Source organism: Hemibagrus wyckioides, linkage group LG05 (assembly GCF_019097595.1).
Source record: "Hemibagrus wyckioides isolate EC202008001 linkage group LG05, SWU_Hwy_1.0, whole genome shotgun sequence".
NCBI classification, from domain to species: domain Eukaryota; kingdom Metazoa; phylum Chordata; class Actinopteri; order Siluriformes; family Bagridae; genus Hemibagrus; species Hemibagrus wyckioides.
The window spans coordinates 17,012,482-17,032,841 of NC_080714.1; the positions used below are offsets into that span (position 1 = coordinate 17,012,482).

The following is a 20,360-nucleotide window of genomic DNA, read 5'->3' on the forward strand; positions in this document are numbered from 1 at the left end:
CAACTTAAACAGGGCATGATCAATAGCCAACACTCTATTATATTTTTTATTTAATGTTGCATTCAACTTGAGGTTCATAATCCTCGACCTCCGTCAGTAAAATCTACCTCCCCTCCCTTCTTCGGATAGTCTTCTCAACTACACTTTCCTTCTCCGATACATAGTTATGTCACTTCAACATGGCTGCATACAACTTCTGTAACAAGTTATCCTGTATATGCAACTGACTACCTGCCTAATATTGTCTTGTTCCCCTTTTTGCAGCCAAACCAGCCCTGACCCTTCATGCACTGTGTATTCTGACACCTTTCTACCAGAACCAGCATTAACTTCTTCAGCAATTTGAGCAACTGTAGCTCATCTGTAGAATCAGACCACACAGGTCAGCCTTCGCTCCCAACGTGTATCAATGAGCCTTGGCCGTCCATGACCCTGTCACTGGTTCACCACTGTTCCTTCCTTGGACCACTTTTGATAGATACTGACCACTGCAGACCGGGAACACCCCACAAGAGCTGCAGTTTTGAAGATGCTCTGATCCAGTCGTCTAGCCATCACAATTTGGCCCTTGTCAAACTCGCTCAAATCCTTACGCTTGCCCATTTTCCCTGCTTCTAACACATCAACTTTAAGGACAAAATGTTCACTTGCTGCCTAATATATCCCACCCACTAATAGGTGCCATGATGGGGAGGATAATCAGTGTTATTCACTTCACATGTCAGTGCTTATAAAGTTATGCCTGATCAGTGTATTTTCTTTTGCTTGAGATAAATCAACATATAGATGTTTTCACTAATTTCATTTAGAACACTGAGTATACAGTTCACTTTTTGATGTGGAAAATATACACCTAGCTTGCTAACAAAAGAAGAACAATTCCCCCAATTCTTTCGACACATGCAGCTTTAGCGTCTTTGAATATTGCAGGGATTGCTGCTGTAAATCTAGGCAAATACAGTAAGGCCGAGGCGACACCAGGCGGTGACCTAAAACAATACAACAACGAATCCTCAGCCTTCACATGTACAAGTGCCAAAACCAGGACCATAGCCAGAGGAGGCTGAGAGCAACAGAGATCAACACTACACAGGGTCGTGTGTCTATACCCAGACATGAAATTTCTACTGAATTAACTAGAAAAACATCTACTTTTCAATTATCATTCAGTATAACTAAATACATAGGACATCTGCAGCGTAATCCTGTAGTATACAGTAATGCGTAAAGCACAGATGGAGTGGGGGAGATTAGGTTGCATGTGATCAGTAAATAAAATGCATTACAACCTACAATTAACAACCTAATACAGCAGTGTACTGTGCATTACAAGTATGTGTACTGTTATTTTAAACATAAGAATAAGATGAAGTATTATGAAATGTATAGGAGCTATATAACTCCACATGCTGAGATAAATAATAATGTGGAATATTAAATCGACAAATACTACCACTACTACTAATAAAACAACAACAACAACAACAACAACAATAATAATAATAATAATAGACGAGGTACGTCATTAGGCCACGCCCAGTCTCCGTCACGCCACGCTTGACGCGCTGTGTGTGTGGTTTACTGTCAATCCTGTGAGCAATCACAGCAAGATTTTACCAAAGTTTACTTGAATACTTTGTCCACGGTTGTTAGCTCCCAGTCTCAGACAGAGGGTCAACTCGTACAGAATAACGAACAACGGAAGTGTGTTATTGCCTATATGTTAATAAGTTTGTACCTCAAAAAGGGCGACGCGCATTAGCTTTAGCTAGCTAGCAGCTGGTAAGAAAACAAATCGGATATTGTGGACTGAAGCAATGTGATGGTCAACCTGAAAAAATACTACTCAAACTTCTTATTCTCTGGTCATGCGACCGCGACATACACACCACCGCTGCTTGGACATAGTTGATATCTACAGAAAACGAAAGTTGGTCACTCATCCGTCGTCCTGGGAGCCTTAAACGAGACCAGACAGCAGGAACAGCAGGTAGGACTGCTGATGACTAACGACGTGGATGTTTGTGTTGTTCAGGCAAGTTAGGAAACATTTACAATAACTTTGGGCACAGTAATCACCAGTAAGCTGTACGGTTCAAGCTTTAGACGCCTCAGTTCAATAATCCTTCACACACTTAAGTTTTCTGCCGGTATGTTTTGGACCATATAGTGCTAGCTGGGCAGCTAGCTAGCTAGTTAAGTTATTTTTCAGTTCTCGTTTGCGGTTTTCTCCTGGCAGACGCTTGGGAAGCAATATTAGCTAGTCTTGCTTTGTGGATGAAAGTTGCTTAAGTGCATTAGAATAAGCAAAAAAAACCCTAGTGGGTAAAACTCTGTGCTGTTTCACAGAACTATACAAATAAATGTTTACGCGAAATAAAAAGCCAAAATCAGCACAGCTAGCTAGTGAACGTGATGATATCTGTCCTTTGTGGCTTTCTTTTTTACCGTGTTATGTATTTTCTTGTTTACTAGTAGCAGGTTTCTTGTGCCATAAACCCACCCTCGCTGATTTTAGTGGAAACTGACACTGCTGTTTTGACCGCATTATTCTCCGGAACAGACCCCACACTTTTACTGAATGTGCTTGGGGACTCCTGATCAACATCAGAAACAATGTGGCAGCCTTGTCACAGATTTTTTTTTTATAACCCTCCTATTATCCTTTGGGTCAATTTGATCCCATTCAATGTTTGATGTCTCTAAATATACACTGATCAGGTATAACATTATGACCACCTGCGTAATATTGTGTTGCCCCCCCCCTGTTTTGCTGCCAAAACAGCCCTGACCCATCAAAGCATGGACTCCACTAGATCCCTGAAGGTGTTCTGTGGTATCTGGCACCCAGATGTTAGCAGCAGATCCTTTACGTCATGTAAGTTGCGATGTGGGGTCTCCAAGGGCCACTTTCAGGACCTAAAGGATACTTTTGATAGATAATGACCACTGCAGACACCCTACAAGAGCTGCAGTTTTGGAGATGCTCTGATCCAGTCGTCTAGCCATCACAATTTGGCCCTTCGTCAAGCTCGCTCAAATCCTTACGCTTGCCCATTTTTCCTGCTTCTAACACATCAACTTTGAGGACAAAATGTTCACTTGCTGCCTAATATATCCCACCCAGTAACAGATGCAGTGATAAGGACATAATCAGTGTTATTCATTTCACCTGTCAGTGCTCATGATTTTATACCTGATCGGGGTATATTTATATACAGTTTGAGCAGAAATGGCCTATTCTAATTATTAGTATTGCTTAGTATTAATATTAGTACTGCTTTATATTTGAACGTCATTTATTTTGTTGTTTACATGGTACAAGCTTAACCCAGCTATGCCAAGTTATGGATATGTTTAAAGACGAGTTGATCATCCTGATGTAGAATAAGTAAAGATTTTTTTATTTTTAAATCATTTCTGCTGTATATGATCATGGGGCCATCAGCTGGACAACAGCAGTTCAGATGCAGACCCAGCGAAGTATTTCAATTGAGTTATTGGAGAACAAAAATACTGTAGCAGAGTGTACAGTAGCAGATCAGTGTACTTATTTTTTACAATGTTGTTTTTGTTCCTTGTCCTCGGTATATATCCCATATAAATACACATACACAATATGTTTTGACTCTTTAAATATGAACCAAAAGGTATGTATTCAAAAGCATAAAAAACAGATAATAGAGTTAAAAAATTAATAATTTAAATAAAAAAATAATTGAATAAATAAACTTAATCGAGAAAAAAGTATTCAGTATATACACTATATATATATATATATATATATATATATATATATATATATATATATATATATATATATATATATATATATATATTTTTTTTTTTTTTTAATTTAAAAAAGCACCTGTTTTCATTATAAAAGGTGTTCACATAACAAGTAGCAATTATGGTGAAGGAGCTTTCTAGAATACAACATTATTAAACAACAATGGAATAGGTCAAAAGCTACAGACCCAAAACAAAGAGCTTAAACATTAATTTTGCTTATAGAACATGCAGGTGGCCAGTTTATGGAACCACATCTAACAGGTATGCCATGACATATATATGACATGACATGACATAATTGTCTCGACTACGAGATCCATATTAATTTATGGAGTGATGCCAAATCAACATGATCTTATAAACCTTTAAATTAGTATATGGTAGTATTAGCTTTAGCGCAATTGATATACAGAAAGTACTTGGCTAAATCCATAACATTGAACAACACTGACCATACTAATCAGTGTATTGAGAAGGTAATCATCAGTGTTAAAGTTACTTATAAAAGTAACAAAGCAGTTTTTATCAGCTTTACATGCTCAGACAGAGTGAAAAAGTTATGTTTTTAAGGGGGTGGTATTTCATATAAGTTAGCATGTCGGAAATGACAAATTGGCAAGTGCTGTCATTATAGTTTGTATAATATAGCCATTTGCAAGGCACCACAAACTTGCCAGATATCTCACTGCCCATGAAATTGAATTTAGGGAGAGGATGGTAAGACAGTAACCCCAACTTACAGCTAAAATTACTCTAGAAGACCGTGCATGGTCCAGCCAAGCTATGGACTCTCTTATGGACTTATCTTATTTAAAAAATGTACAGAGGATTTTGAAATTGAGAGTCTGTTAGAGGGACCCTCATAACCTTAGGGAATTAAAGATGATGAAGACAAATGGATCAAAATCGAAATACAGTGCAGCAAAAAGCCAATTCCTTCATACCGTAGATTTGTCGAAACTGTAATTGGCAACACCAATTATGCAACACGTAGTTTGTGGTAATTTGTGGTGTCCAAATACATCTCTTTTTTTTTTTGTTTGAAAATAGTTCAGCAGAACTGTTTTCAAGACATGAACCTTTGCTTGTAGCAGGTCCTCTGCTGCAGTTTGTCCAGACACACTTATTTATAAATATTATATACCTGAAGACAATTAGACAAAGTGGCATGCATTTCTCCATGTGTTCAGAGTCCATGGCATTAGTAATGAGTGGTAGCTAGGGGTGTTACAAGTTAAAATGATCACAGTATGATAGCCTAGTCTTAAAATATCAGTGTTTATTGGCCTTATAAAATATACAAGCTGGTGGTGAAGTGAAAAATGTAAGGAAATGTATTGTATATTATGAATTTTTGGTATGACATTTCTATTTCTACATTATTGTGTAAACACGCATATATTAATATTTAAAAAGCTCACATTTCTATTTGTTGTTATATAACAATGGGAAACAAAATCCCTTAATTATTCTTCTTTCTGTGGGATGAGACAGAAAGTGAGGATGTGTTGTCAGGGGACCTCTGTAGTAATCATGATCAATTTACCTGGAATAAGCAGTTCTCAGTATGAATAACAGAGATGAGTGTGTTTTCAAGGTTGCTATATTAAATTCCACCTTACTTTTGTGCAGTATTTCTCTTCTCCTGGCATTGAACCTTGTGTTTACCCTGTGTTTCTTTGTATACGCAACCAATGTCCTTTACTTTCCATCCACTGAGTAAATATACGGATAGCATGGTAAAGACTGAAGCATATGTGTGACAAATATACATAGCATGGAGTCTATTCCTATTTATGGGTCTGCGTATTAATGCACATAGAATGAATTACATGGATAACTGTGTAAAAACAGCAGCACAGCTAAACCTTCCACAGCATATATACAGCTATAGGGTTGATGCACACACACACTCATACACCCACACAGGAAATCATACTTTATTAAGACTAGAAAATAGCAATAGGTGTAAGTACAAGATGCTTTACATGGGACAAACTTATGGATCAATAAATACAGCAACCAAACAGTCAGTATATTGAACCTGTACATTCACTGGATGATATGATATTGCGTTTTCGGATTGAAGACAAGACTAACAGTGTACCAGCAGATTGACATTTTGGCTTGTATACTCTCATACAAGTCTATTATATCAATAAATTATCAAACAGTGTGGTATGTAATATATCAAATTACTAGACTACACATCAAGTCCGGCTATATCACATGCAAAAAAATAAAGAGTGTAGAATTCTGCCGAACCCTGTGTGAATCTGTCTTATGCTACAGCTTTAATAATGAAAGCATGTCCACATGTTCAGGCATGAGGTGAGTTCAGAATCAGTCAGCATCCAAAACATAGTACAGCACTCCTTATTAAGAAAGTAGTAGACGCTGAAAGTATTTTCATTTAAAATCAGAAAAATTCATTTTCTTGAAAGTTCGAATTGTGTCCGAGTTGAGACTCAAGGCATGTCAGCTGTTTAAGTCTCAAAGCATTTCTATATTTCTTTCACATTGTAACAGAAAACACGTAAGGAGAAGCATACCAGGAGAAGTTTGCATATCAGGGTATTATATATTATTATTAAGTATAATGATGTCAAGGTATTGTGAATTTTGAGGGTGGAAAAAGAACTGCTGCACTGCCTTAAAATGAAATTCTGAAGAAGGTCAAAACAATAAAATGACTAGGTACAAATGTTTTGCCTTTCATCCTTACAAAGGGTGATTTATGCGCTCTGATTGTGTGCGTGATTCTGTCCTTCAACACACTTCAGTACAGTTACTAGTATGACTGGTTACTGACAAGTCTGAACAGATGATCTTACTATACATTAGTCTGTCTGTACTGCTGTATGTGTTTCTTTATTTAGTAGGCTTTATACCTGAATAGAATTGCCAGTATGTTTATTACTTAGACACGCATTCTTACAAGACGGCTCAATAATCTTCTTATCAGAAAATTCCATGGATTACATGGGTCTCAGTCTGGATTGGGTTTCCATTCTTCTCGTGACTGCTCTGTGTTACTTCTGTACTCTATATGTGCTGTACTGGAATTTAGTTGAGGAGCTATCACATTTCCATAAAGGAATTGTGATTGTATAGAGCCAATCTACAGCTAAAGGTTATAGGTTCATTCAGTTGGTTGTAATAATATAAATCAGAAGTGTTAAATTGTTACACTCCATTAAGTATGTAAGTTTTAGTGAGCAGGAGATCTTGTTTGCTAAAGGTTAAAAAGTGTGGTAGCTATTAGTGCAGCAGTTTTTATTTCATTTCTGAATAACAGGAGTTTTGTTAACAAACAGGAATGGCAAGCTAGGCCTGAGGCTGTGAGGTCTGTGGTGAAATGCAGATTAACTGGACAGTCTTCAAAAGGTGGATTAATTAGAAAACCCAAGTATTTCAATGATTTGCCCAGAAACAAACAAGCTATTATTCCCTATTATTCCATCAGTTAGATTTGACATGGGGCCAAATTAACCCCCAACCATAAAACATTGCACAAATAATGATTTATTTAAAACCAATGATTTTATTAATAGAATTGGAAAATCTGTGGGAGGATGGAGGCTGAATTAACTGGAATTGTGCAACAAATGATTATACATTAAAATGTTAAAGCTGTAGGTGAGTCACACAATACCACACAATGCTTTATCAAAATAATAAAATCAAAACTATTAATCACATCCTCTTCCCACAGTGTTCAGAACCATATGAATGTCCATGAAACCAAAATCTCTTACAAAGTACAAAACTGTAGCTCTTCATTACCTTGGTTACTCCATTGACTAAAAGGTGGGAGGGAAAACCAGTCTGGCTGCTAAATGACTTCACACTTTTTCATTAAATGGGTGAATGAGTCCAAATGTATCTTACACATACTGATACTGTATTTTAAAGTAAACACCATTGACTTGGTACTGGGGAAACTGCACTGCGCTAATATTGTGGATGTTAGGAAAAAAAAGAAAAAACTCTGTTAGATCTCCAAAGGGATTTTGCTTTCTATACCATGATCATATCAAAACTCAAGAAAAGCTCCCATGGACTGGGTTTTTGGCCCGGTTGAAATGGGCAAATGGATATGTCTCTGATGTTTCTCACATCTTTGTTTTCGAGTTTAATTTGCAAGATAATGAAGTGATGAAATATAAAAATGCTCACAAATGTTCATATTTTTTATTTATCAATCGGTTTGTACACTATATTGATTCGAGGTTGTAACAATACAAAATTTGGAAATGGCCCAGGGAGTGAATTCTTATGCATGCCACTGTACAGATGAATTAAATAGTGTTATATATTGCTCTATCCTGTTGTTGGACTGTAATTATTAGGCAGTCTTATGTGGGATAAAAGAATATGCCAGCATTGACCATCTCATAACTTTGTAATTACTTAAATATGCATTTGTATTTCTTATTAAACAGAAAAAAATATTTGTAAAAAAAAAAAAATCTTATTATGTAGTATATGACGGTTAACGACAGTCCCTTCCATTTCTCCTCTCAGCAGCAGGGTAGACGTAATAGCCGCATGATGGAGTGATGCAAACTTTAGCTGGCAGGCTGACGAAGAGCCATGGAGGGAGTCGAGCAAGAAGCTTCTATGGGGAAGAGTGGCAGTCTGGCAGAGCTGACTGTCGTGCAGAATGTTGTAGCTTTGGATGGGCTTACTGATGATGAAAGGTCATCACAGCCTGACCTCAACTTTCCTCACATTACTGAGGACACAACATGGTTAATGGTTCAGGAAGGAGAACCGAACCCCTCTGAGCTGCAGGAGCTCGGCTCTGCCTCGGGTGAGGAAGGGGAAAGTAAAGAGGCCATGGACAATCAATGTGTTCAGAATGGAGAGGAAGCTGAAAAGGATAAACTACAGAACAACAGCAGTGCTGCAATAACCACCAGCACATGTCCAGGTAAATAAGTGCCATTTGAGTGTATATTAAACAAAGAATTGTTTTGTTTTCTAATTATTCTGTTTATTTGCAGCTGTGTGCTTTTATTTATATAAGAAATCATTCCCTATTATTACTTCTACTATTAACATTCCCCTCCTGTGACCAGGTTTAATTATTTACAAAACCCAAATCTGAATCTGTGTAGTCAGTGTTAAGGTTATGTGGAGTTACATCTGAAGCAGCTGGCTTTTTATTACATGGCTGTGTAGAGCCACCACTTTGCATTTGTATTAGTGTATTTCTCAGCAATTGTTTTAGGCTACATACTGAACTAAACCAAAAAAAAAAAGTTGTCAAATCCGACTTTCCCCATAGGAGTTTTTGCCACTGGTTGACAAGTACATACCCTATGGTTCTTTTGCATACTGTAATCTCTGCTGTTTGCTCCCTTGTCCGAAAATTTTCTTAAGACACATTTGTTAAAAAAATCTTTTAAGAGAAAAAGCTTGGCTTAGGGCAAGAAGACCTTTACAGATTTCTACAGAATTTCTTAGGGAAGTGTTTATTTATTGGCTGAAGACTTCCTTTCTTCAGTCTGGTTGGCATACTGGACTACTGCTCAGACTACAAGCTTAAAACAAAACTACTTCTGTCTGAACTAGCAATTGCCTATCACAAAATCGTATGTCGCTGAATGTAAAATCTACAACTGATTTGACTAATGAACATATAATGTTGCTTTCTTTCATGTATGCTTTGTATATTGTATCCAGTATATAGAATGGCTAGGTTTTGTATGTTTGTTCATGCATATAATGACAAATTGCTCACATAGCATCGATATCTTTTTTCTTTAAACTTTTCATAAATGCACTTCTATCAATATTCTTAGTTTTCACTCTAAAATTTCTCTCGTTGTGTCTCAGAGCCGCTGCAGAGCTCCACTCTCTCATTGTCTGATCATTTAAAGTTGGGTCGAGATGAGTCCGAAAGTACGGGACTAAATGTGGAGTGCAAGATATGTGGGGACAAAGCTTCAGGGTTCCACTACGGTGTACATGCCTGCGAGGGCTGCAAGGTACCTGCTTGATTTCTCTGCTACTTACATTTTAAGAGTAGATGTACCCATTCAGTGTGCGTGTAATGTGTGAACACTTTCTGTTCTTCAATTTTGTTTCAACAATGGGATGATGTACCAAAAGCTAAAAGCAACAATGTAAAGAATGTAAAAAATCTGCAGCGAGTTCCTCTGTACTGCTTGAGTCCAAAAAAAATCAGTATCATATATCTGTGTTTTCATCTTACCCTGTTATATCTGCATTAAATGCATATATACACATTCTGAAGAAAAATAAAGCTTTGAAGAAAATAGCAAAGGTCGTTGGTGTGTCTGGAGAGTGTTTGCAGCTATTAAAATACAGCTTGTGCTACTGATAGCTAATACAAAGCCTGGTACATAATATACACCCGACAATCAAAATCATACACTGTAGTATATGTAACATAGGCCCACAGGTGACAACAGTAGTGCTTCCTACATGCCTTCAAGAGGCAAACTACAAGCAACACAAATGAACTGAGGCTCACTAGTGTAGATACAGTGTTCGAGTGCTGATAAATGATCCTACTGCATGTACCCTGTCATGGATTCCAGTCATTACTATACTATAGGCCATTTTTAAACAGCAAGACTGAAGAAATGTAACCTTTTCAAAAAGTATTCAGATTATATATGCTTATAAGTTAAAAGTGCATAATTATTGTTCTAATTATTATTATAATTTTATTTCCAGGGTTTTTTCAGACGTACCATTCGTATGAAGCTAGAGTATGAACGCTGTGAACGGGCCTGTCGAATACAAAAGAAGAGTCGCAATAAATGCCAATACTGCCGCTTCCAAAAGTGTCTGTCTCTTGGCATGTCCCATGATGGTGAGATTTGTGCAGTCAAATAAAGTCTTTAAAAACCAAAAAGTAATTTTGGTTTCAAAGCTGGGTTTAGTTGAGTTGTAAGAGGAGCTGATTTAACATCATTTGCCTTGTGGGGAACTTTGGATGCTCTTGGATTTTTATGATGTTCATTGTTTGCTTAATAGTGATTTTAATGAAAAATGTCATTGTAAGAATTAAAGCTTAAACCACTTTCTGTGACTATTATAAATATGTGAAACAAAAGGAAAAGGTAGTTGATTTTTAAATGATTACTTTATACACATACAAATTATGTCTGATGCTTTACAGTGAGCAAGTAAAAGGCAATAACAGTAAAACATGAGGATTAAGCTTTTTTTTTTTTCCATTTGTGTTATTTCCTGCCCATCCTTGCAGCATATTAATCTTAGGAACATGTTGGAAGTTGAAATCTAAATCATTTAAATCCTGTAACTCCACAGCTATTCGTTATGGCCGTATGCCAGAGGCAGAGAAGAAGAAGCTGGTGGCAGGACTGCTAGCAGGAGAGAAGAGTCTGCTGAGCCCTGGAGGCTCTGATCTCAAAACTTTGGCAAAGCACGTAAACTCAGCCTACCTAAAAAACCTCAATATGACCAAGAAGAAGGCACGAAGCATCCTCACTGGAAAAACCAACTGCACCCCGGTAATTCCTGCTTTTGCTTATGTTTGTGTTTGATGCTAAAAATTAAAATCAGTCAAGGAGAACATAATATACCTGTTTAATTTATTTTATTGAAACACATAATAGATGATGTTTGGAACACTCTGATTTGTATTTATTAATTTATCAGCCTTTACTCATCTCTTTCTGCAGCCGTTTGTGATTCATGATATGGACTCATTGTGGCAAGCAGAGAATGGTTTAGTCTGGAACCAGCTGAATGGTGCTCCCCCAAACAAAGAAATTGGAGTGCATGTCTTCTACCGCTGCCAGTGCACCACAGTGGAAACTGTTCGAGAGCTCACAGAGTTTGCCAAAAATATCCCTGGCTTTGTAGAGCTCTTCCTTAATGATCAGGTATTAATGTAGTCGTAATCATTAAACTTTTGGTTTTTAGAAGGTTCATTCTGATTCAGCGCCTCCTATGTACTTAGAGTGCCCCACTCTTATATTCAGCTCATTGAATTGAAGAGGTTCAGTCTTTATATTCTTTTGCCTGTGTACTTTTCTCTTAGGTAACTTTGTTAAAGTATGGTGTCCATGAGGCCATTTTTGCAATGCTACCATCACTCATGAATAAAGACGGACTCCTGGTAGCCAACGGGAAGGGCTTTGTGACGAGAGAGTTTCTACGGAGCCTGCGCAAACCCTTCAGTGAAATTATGGAACCCAAGTTTGAATTTGCTGTGAAGTTCAATGCCCTTGAGCTGGACGATAGTGACCTGGCTCTGTTTGTTGCGGCCATCATACTGTGTGGAGGTGAGTTTAAGCACAAAAGCAATGAAGATCGTGTGTAGTAGGTATGCATACAAACAGTCTAGATTTTTATGTCCATGGATGCTGATTGTTATTCTGCTATAAAATATGTGGTCTTAATTTCCTCCAAATGTAATGGCACTTGATTAAATATATACTAGAAAAATATATTTATCTATGTCCAGAAATGTTGAAAAAGTCTAAATCTTTTATGGTGTGTACTAACTACTTCATGTGACTGTACATTGTAAACACTGTCTTTCTAGAAATGATCAGCCAAACCTCACGTCTCTATAATTTGTCTCTTGATACAGACCGACCCGGACTCATGAATGTGAAGCAGGTCGAGCAGATTCAGGACAGCATCCTCCAAGCTCTGGATCAACACCTCCAGGCTCACCATCCAGAGTCAGTGCACCTCTTCCCCAAACTGCTGCAAAAGATGGCTGACCTGAGACAGTTGGTCACAGAAAACGCTCAGCTGGTCCAGATGATTAAGAAGACTGAATCTGAGACCTCGCTTCATCCGCTTCTGCAAGAAATCTATAAAGACATGTATTAAGTCTTATGACTTAGGACATCCAAACTGAGCTAAAAGACATTATGCACACAGGCATCCACGGTGCTGCAGATACCATAGAATTTTTATATTGGCATTTATGGAGTTTTACAGATACTGTGTTTGAAAACTGACACTTTTCTTCGGGGCAGGGCTTTTTTTTTCCCAAAAAAGTAGTTTTGATTTTTGTGAAGGTCAACCTCAGTTTCCAGCTGGTGAACAGCACATTAACATGACTCAGAATATAACAGTATTTTGTTAAAATGTGTGTTATATAGATATCTTTTTTTCCTTTTGTTTCTAATGAATTAATCGTTCAATGAAAATAATGGGGAGTAGTAATAATTATCATTTTACATATTTCAAGGCTGCTGCACAGACCTAAATCCAGATTTCACAGGACTCTATAGGATCGTTCTAATTCTCTTTATTAATTAATTTAGTAACATTTATTGATTAAAGGCCGGTCCCATGCTGTAGCATCTGAAAGATGGGGAAACTGTTTTGCTTGGTGAATTACTCAGGTTTTGAGTAACTGCCTGTCAGTTTTTTTCCTCTTTCTTGCTTTACATTTACTAAATGAATTAAATAGCCATGTGAAATTCACCATGAGCTTGAATTTCCAGTCGATCTTATATGCATATGGAATATAAATATTTTGCTGAGTTAATTAATTTCTCCAGTACTATGTACTGTTTCTCATATTTGTCAAAAATTTAGGTATACTTCATGCAACTTCCATGATTCAGATTCAGTTGGTTTCTTAAAGGAATAGTTTGTACTTTGAAACTAAATATTGATTTTGAGCCATATTAGTAGAGCGAAGACTTGCACAACAATTCTGCAGTTTGAAACTGACTATATAGAAAGACCCATTACATCCAGTCATTTGTAAGAGAGCAGCATGTCACTAATCTAAAAATCAATATTTACTTTCTGGTCCTGTGGAGAAGGGAAAAGTACAGGTGAATGGACAAATACAAAGCAGACAATTCTGAATTTTGTTTTTAATTAAGAGCTCACAATGTAATTCTGTGTTGGAGTAAAGTCATATTTATGTTTATTCTTTTATTTACTTACCCTAACATACACACATATGATTTAGTCTTTTAACAATTCCTAATCATGTCATGTGTCTTATGTATTGGCCCATACATAGTATCACCTAAAATTATTTAGAGTTGTTAGACATTAACCCTGTTGATATGAAACCGGTTGTACATTACAGCTGATTTCATGTCTATAGAATATTCCTCCTTTTTTTCCCCCCTAGATTTTAACTATGTCCGGTTTGTAGGCATTTGAGATTATACTGTGTGATAAAGTGATTACACTTGCTGCTGTAAAAGCCGAAGAGCACAATATAAATGAACTGTATAAACAATGGGATTTTTATCTGGTTATGTGAAATCTTTTTTTTTTTTTTTTTAATATCTCTGCTGAATGCATGCACACTTTTCACACTGCTTCACTTCAAAGCCGTGCTTTTCCTGCACCGCTTTTTTTCGTGAAGATTTAAGCGTTTTGGTATTTTTTGGTATCAATTCGCAATACCCAGTCAACACTAAATTAAAGCCAAATATCTTAATTGTTGTTGTTTTCACTGATTTCCTATTACCACTCCAAATTTTTTGACCTGATGTCCATGGACTTTTGAACATAAAGTGTGACTTAGTGTGTCACGCTAATATACTTTAGAGATAATTCCCTAATTTTCAGTACAAAACACTGTAGGAACTGTTTGGTGTTTACATGTACAAATCCTGATAAAATGCTATTTGATTAGTTAATGTCAGTTAACGTCTTGATCGGCTTTATGATGTGAAAGAAACAGGTGAAAGGATATGTTAGATTTTATTCTCTCTTTTTTTTATTCAAAACAATAATTTAATTATTATAAAAGGAATATACTTTTTGGCTGGTTGACCTGACTAAAATGAATGCAACATGCGTTTATCCTAAATTCACATCTTTACATTAAGCTTTAATTGAATAAATTTCAGGGGTAAATTTAGAGAAACGTTATGTTATTATTCTTCTCATTACTCTTTTTCCACTGGAAGCATCCTTGCTTTCAGTAACTGGGACAGGGATATGGTGGATCTGGAACCTAATCCAGCAACACTGGGTATGAGGCAGGAATATGTCCTGGATTGGATGCTGGTTCAGCCCAGGACACCATGCACACAAATTTACACCTTGGGCAATTTATCCACTGACCCATACAGACCCTGTGAGAACATGCACAGGCAGAAACCCAAGCTTAGGATCAAATGGAGCTATGAGGTGGCAGAGATGGCCCACTGCACCAACATGCTGCCCAACAGCTCTGTTAATAGAGTGTCCATGGCATTGAATATGTCTGAAATGACACCCTAAATATGACCTTAAACAGCAGTCTATGTCAAAATAATTAAACTATGCTACCTACATTGGTAGAGGTCACTAGGCCTAAGATTCAGCAGGTGGCGGTTCTGCTGACGTCATCGTGGTGGGCGTGTTTAATGTTTTGATTGGACCAATGACTTACAAGCTATTTTAATTGGCTGCCCAATAATTATATATATATATATATATATATATATATATGTATATGTATATACACAAGTGTGTATTTCATTAGCGACAAGGCAAGCTAGGAGTACGGTAGACTGGCCAATGGAGAAAAATACACAGGTGGCACAAGAGCAGAGAGTACGTAATGGTATTTGTAGGTAAGCAATTCTTTTGTTAGCCGTGGTGTTGCTTTAACTTGTTTGTTTCAGTCTCTTTTCAGTGGGAAAAGTCATGAGAGAAACGTTGGAACTTTTCTCACGAATCTGATTGGTTGTGTGTGACGTTGTCCTTCTGGGTGCGTCCCCTCCAGGTGCTATTGAGTAACCTGGCAGAGGTTCAACTTCGGTGTTTTAAAGCTAACGCTGTATGTTAGAAATGGATGGTAGGATGTCGCATAGGCGTTCCGGCAAACGTGGTTTTAACCTGGGAAGGCAGATTTGCAGGTATTATTCGAGTCTAAAGCCATTTACATCACGCAGGTTAACCTGTATCACGACTACAGGATGGCAGAACACTGCAACATTTTGCTCATGTACATGTAATGCACCCTTTTAATCTAATATTTTAAGATGATTAAACGGCGAAGTTGCGTTTTTAGTTTTAAATGACGCCGCTGTTTGCTTCCTCCTCCACAGTCTCTCTTAAAGTAGTTTCTTGTAAACAGGATCCTGTTCGTCAGCTTGCAGGAATCGTGCACAGAAAATTACCAAAGTGATGTTTCCATTGGCCGGGGTTTCCCCCAAATCGCTCGAAAGTTTAACGTCTTTGACCTAAATTTTAGTTGTAAGTATCCCATGATGGTTGTAACCTGAGGTGAAACTTGTTTTGTTTTTTTGTTTACCACTTCACCTCCTGTTAATCAAAATATAATCAGATACTTAAAATTAATTGAATATTCACTGCCTCTAAGACTCCTGGAAAGTGACCATCGTATGCTTTTTATAAAATACACTGGATATTAACCATCACTGTGCCTCTCAAGGTATTCTAGGTGAAAGATGCATATGGTGAAACAAAAATGTCCCCCTGATTGTGCCACCTTAGGCAGTGTGTATGGAAACTTATCACAAATGTTTGTATTGCAGGCACTTTGTAAACGGTGCATGCAGGTTTGGTCCACGCTGCACTTTTCTGCATGAATTTCCTGCAGTGCCTTCAGTTCAAGTATGCAGATACTTCCTAAAAGGAGGTTGCTGGTTTGGAGAAAACTGCAGGTGAGTGGTTTAATTTCCATGTACTTTTTGTCCTAAATCTTTTTTTTTTTTAAGCATTTTTTTTTCCCCTGTGTTATAAATTGCAGGTATCTTCATATTGCTGGTCCAGACAGTGGGTCTTCTGGTGCCAGGCGTGGTTCGGCACCTGTTGTCAATGCTTCTGCAATGCGAGGTCATGTTTCGGCTAATCGGCGGGGTTCTGAGCCTTCGCTTCTCCCTGTGCTCGGTGCGTACAGCTGGAGACGAAGAGGGTCTGAACCCTTGACTGGTCTAAACCACCAGCATGCATCGCAACGTCCAACTACAGATATTGCTGAGGAGGAAGAGCATGCTGTGTTGGAAGCAGGGTCTATAAGTCACCAGCAGGGTAAATTCAATTTGGACTATGCACAATATGTGCTCTGCAGCATTTCCTGAGTGTAGTTCAGCTTTTGTAACAGAGAATGGTCCTTTTCTCTTTTGCAGAGAAGGGGTCGCAGCAACAGGAAAGTGATGACCTGGGTTCCCATCATTTACCTTGCAATGTTGCAGATGAAGCTGCAGCTAATGTTGCATCTGATGGTCTAGAGAAAGCAGATTCTGCAGACCAGCAGGTGTGTCAATATTTTTCTGATCAAGACCTGTAATGGTCAGTTATGCTAGCTGACTTTAGACTCCTTTAGCAACTTTTTTTTTTTTTTTTTTTTTTTTAAATGTCAAGTGCCTTAGAATTTTAGCATATTAGTAACTTCCTCATTCAATACAGCTCTGCAGCTCCCATCACAGCTGCTGGTTATACAAGCTAAAAGTGCAGGTTTGGTCAGCTCTCCAGCAGTGTGTACATCAGAGTGTACTGAGTCACTGCTCACAACTGTTGCCATTTGCACACTTTTGTTTGGTTTTTAATTCTGTTGGTGTTCTATTAGTAATAAAATCAGGTTCTTGCATCAGTAATAGTTTTCTTCATGCCCATTGCACTACTTGCTACAATTGGTTTTGTTTGCTTTATCTGCATTTCAGACATTCTCAAATTTGAATTCAATGGCTTATTTCTTTCATACCCTTCAGGCGCTAGCTCTACATTCCAAAGTAATCATTGCACAATAGACCAGTACTGTGCTGTAAAAGATCTTGATTGAGTGTTAACTGACCTCATGCACTACACACTACTAGGATGGCAGAACACTGCAACTTTGCTCATGTACATGTAATGAACCTTGTAATTGGTATAGTTTTACTGTTCTCCCTTTACCTAAAAGGTTAAGAATTGCCCAAATTAATAAATTCTTTTAGTTTCCCTTAGTATTTCCAGCAAGGCATTTTTCCACCCATTTTAAACTCTACTGCCTTTGGGGGAATTCATCAGCAGGAGAGTGGTGCAACAGCTTCAGTTGACCAGGGACAATCTGAGGCCTACAATCAAAGCAAAGATGTGGTCTGTGGGATCTGCATGGACAGGGTTTATGAAAAAAGTGCAGCACGAGAGCGACGATTTGGAATCCTGCCCAAGTGCAGTCATGCTTTCTGTCTTGGCTGCATTAAGACATGGCGAAAGACCAAAGACCTTCAGGAAGAGGTCACCAAGTAAGTATAAAGCATATTTTATTTCAGCCAGTAATGTTTGTCTTTCTTTGAACTGACGAGTGAACTGTGTTTAAACAGAGCCTGTCCACAGTGTAGAGTGAAGTCCCCTTTTTACATTCCCAGTAAGTACTGGATTTGTGAGGGTGAGCCAAAGGAAGCACTGATTGCTTCGTTTAAAGACAAGAGCGGGTAAGATTTATAATGGGTAAAGCTGAATCTAATTGCTGGTCTTTCATGTTGCCTTCTAACCCCCACTATCTGAGTACTAAATTGCATTGTACATGGCAGTCATGGTGCTTCCCAGTGAGATTTGCTAATGCCAAAAAGTTCTTAACCTGGCTTTTAAGTCCCCTAAACAAGCCATACCTAATCAGGGACAAGTCTAAGCCTTATTAGACATGTTCCTGTGATCAGGGATGCTTTTGCTTCGATGCCTGTGAAATTAACCAAAGCAACTTCCATTCTTAAACGATGTTTGAAAATGGATGATGTGTTCTAAATTTTATTTATATGTACATTTGGACACTAATGGACATCTGCTCTAGGCACCCCAGCTTCTTCCGGATAACCAGCTCAGGCTATGGCCTGTAATTTTCTCAAGGATCTTGAGTTTCCTTCCGAAAACACAACAGTAGGTGATCCTTCTGAAAACATGCCAGTCATAATTTACTTCTAGGTGTGAAGTAAGCATGATGTGTGCATTGTGGCCTGTGACCGGCTAGTGCCCCATACAAAGCATGTTCCTGCCTTGTGTCCTGTTTTTGAGGTGGGCTCTTGAGTCATGACACTGACCAGGATGGCTTACTGCAGATGTTTATTGTTCCCACAGCCATGAACAAAGGAGCAGAAATTAGATCCTAGACAAACCCCCCCCCCCCCCCATTGATGGTTTAATTGTTCCATGCTGAACATTTTTTTTTCACCCTTTTTTTACTGCGACTGTTCATTTGTTCAAACAGTATGCAATGAAGTTTTCAACTGTCAAACAATGACCTTTAGTTTGAAGCAAATTAATACCTATAACAAAAACCCAAATAGTAGGATATGCATTGTTTATTGACTGACTTCTGTGCTCTGCTTCAATCCCTCAGTAAAATAAAGTGCAAGTTCTTCATGCGTTATGGATGTTGCCCCTTTGCATCAGAGTGCATCTTTAGCCATGAGTTTCCACCTGATCACAGTCCTCAACGTAGAGATTTTGCAACCAAGGTAACTTTTTCTCTAGTAGCCTGTAACTGGCTGCAATACTTTCTATTGTTATATTCATGGAATTGCTAGTATCTGGTAACTTGATTTATGGTACTTAAAATGAATTTTAGTAACCTTACTGTTTGTACTCTGACAGAATGCTTTGGAGTTGCTGGAGGAAATGGATAGTGAGGACCAGCAGCTTTTAAGCTTCCTTCTTGCCGTGACCCTTGTGGGTGATGAGGACTTTGATTTCTTCCAATTTGAGCTTGTTTGATACATGTGCAAAGCTTTACGTTCATGTATACTGGGTCTTGGAGGTCACTAACTTGTGTAATTGATTGGATTTTTTTTGTGACATGCCATTAACGGTCTCTGCGCATCTCTGAAACTCTGAAGATTAAACATACAATAGCTCAAGCAGTTTAGTGCATTGGGTGGCCAGTCTCCATCTGGCTTTTGATTTAAGATGTTACTGGCATTTTGTTTTGAATGGGGGACACTTTGAAAGTAGCTTTGCTTTTCTCCAAGTTAAAGTATTTTGTAACTTTATAAAAAGGCTGAAAAAATTACTTTACCACTTGTTTACTTATGTACTGTTGGAATATTTGCGTGTTATGGTAATATTTTGCACATTTGTAAATTACTTCAAAAATAGATTTTAATGATAGGTCTTCATTTTTATGTGTAAATCAGACCAGGGTGCTCAACCCCAGTCTGGGATAGCTGGGTCCAGCATAATATGGTAATTTCCCTGTTAGCACATCTGATTACCAGGTTTGTTGGTTTGGGAAATTATCAAACCATGCTGGACATCAGGATCAGAGTGGTACACCTCTGGCCAGAAATCTGCCACTTGAGCCATGTTACTCCTGTTAAACCAAACAGACTTCTTTCTGACCTTGCGTTAGCCTGAGATTGCAATCAAATGTAACCTATTGACTGGCTTCTGGAAATGATTATACTGGTCAACACTACAATATACATTAAGACTTGGCATCAAATTTTATGATTTTAAAGTGTTTGCTGACCAGGAAAAAAGATAAGATAATAAAGTGTTTGCTTCATTTGTGTGTTTGGTGTTATGCAATTTCTTGAAACCTTTGTTGCATTTAGCTTTACTGTCTTCTGTGAACTATTAGAATAGGATGTGGTATTTAATTAGTCATAGTTCTGATCAAGTTTAAGAAGTAACTTGAT

The 20,360-nt window shown here is 37.8% G+C and overlaps 2 protein-coding genes across 7 annotated transcripts; both read left to right on the top strand.

Moving 5' to 3' along the window:
- Nucleotides 1-1,549: 1,549 nt before the first annotated feature.
- On the top strand, nucleotides 1,550-13,700 carry ppardb (peroxisome proliferator-activated receptor delta b). 4 transcript variants are annotated; one of them, XM_058389832.1, is made up of 8 exons: nucleotides 1,550-2,035; nucleotides 8,320-8,728; nucleotides 9,637-9,788; nucleotides 10,504-10,642; nucleotides 11,104-11,306; nucleotides 11,478-11,681; nucleotides 11,840-12,083; nucleotides 12,395-13,700. In XM_058389832.1, the coding sequence occupies exons 2-8, from the start codon at nucleotides 8,389-8,391 to the stop codon at nucleotides 12,640-12,642; spliced, it is 1,530 nt and encodes a 509-aa protein (XP_058245815.1). In that variant the 5' UTR covers nucleotides 1,550-2,035; nucleotides 8,320-8,388; the 3' UTR covers nucleotides 12,643-13,700. The 4 variants fall into 4 exon arrangements, with proteins under 4 accessions (XP_058245815.1, XP_058245814.1, XP_058245812.1 ...); XM_058389831.1 differs by having other exon boundaries at nucleotides 8,323-8,728; XM_058389829.1 differs by having other exon boundaries at nucleotides 1,550-1,990.
- Nucleotides 13,701-15,219: 1,519 nt separating this feature from the next.
- Nucleotides 15,220-20,215, top strand: mkrn4 (makorin, ring finger protein, 4). 3 transcript variants are annotated; one of them, XM_058389835.1, is made up of 8 exons: nucleotides 15,220-15,353; nucleotides 16,281-16,409; nucleotides 16,496-16,776; nucleotides 16,875-17,002; nucleotides 17,755-17,972; nucleotides 18,051-18,161; nucleotides 19,064-19,181; nucleotides 19,318-20,215. In XM_058389835.1, exons 1-8 carry the CDS (start codon nucleotides 15,298-15,300, stop codon nucleotides 19,435-19,437), a joined length of 1,161 nt encoding a protein of 386 aa, XP_058245818.1. In that variant the 5' UTR covers nucleotides 15,220-15,297; the 3' UTR covers nucleotides 19,438-20,215. The 3 variants fall into 3 exon arrangements, with proteins under 3 accessions (XP_058245818.1, XP_058245816.1, XP_058245817.1); XM_058389833.1 differs by lacking the exon at nucleotides 15,220-15,353 and adding an exon at nucleotides 15,400-15,638; XM_058389834.1 differs by lacking the exon at nucleotides 15,220-15,353 and adding an exon at nucleotides 15,401-15,638 and having other exon boundaries at nucleotides 17,758-17,972.
- The last annotated feature ends 145 nt before the right edge of the window (nucleotides 20,216-20,360 follow it).

Bases quoted from the DNA above. Each gene is read 5' to 3' on its own strand.
- mkrn4 (XM_058389833.1), top strand. From the start codon at position 15,562: ATGTTAGAAATGGATGGTAGGATGTCGCATAGGCGTTCCGGCAAACGT. The intron at 15,639-16,280 runs GTATTATTCGAG...TTTGTATTGCAG, and splicing joins CTGGGAAGGCAGATTTGCAG to GCACTTTGTAAACGGTGCAT. The intron at 18,162-19,063 runs GTAAGATTTATA...TCAATCCCTCAG, and splicing joins TCGTTTAAAGACAAGAGCGG to TAAAATAAAGTGCAAGTTCT.
- ppardb (XM_058389832.1), top strand. From the start codon at position 8,389: ATGGAGGGAGTCGAGCAAGAAGCTTCTATGGGGAAGAGTGGCAGTCTG. The intron at 9,789-10,503 runs GTACCTGCTTGA...TTTTATTTCCAG, and splicing joins ATGCCTGCGAGGGCTGCAAG to GGTTTTTTCAGACGTACCAT. The intron at 11,307-11,477 runs GTAATTCCTGCT...CTCTTTCTGCAG, and splicing joins GAAAAACCAACTGCACCCCG to CCGTTTGTGATTCATGATAT.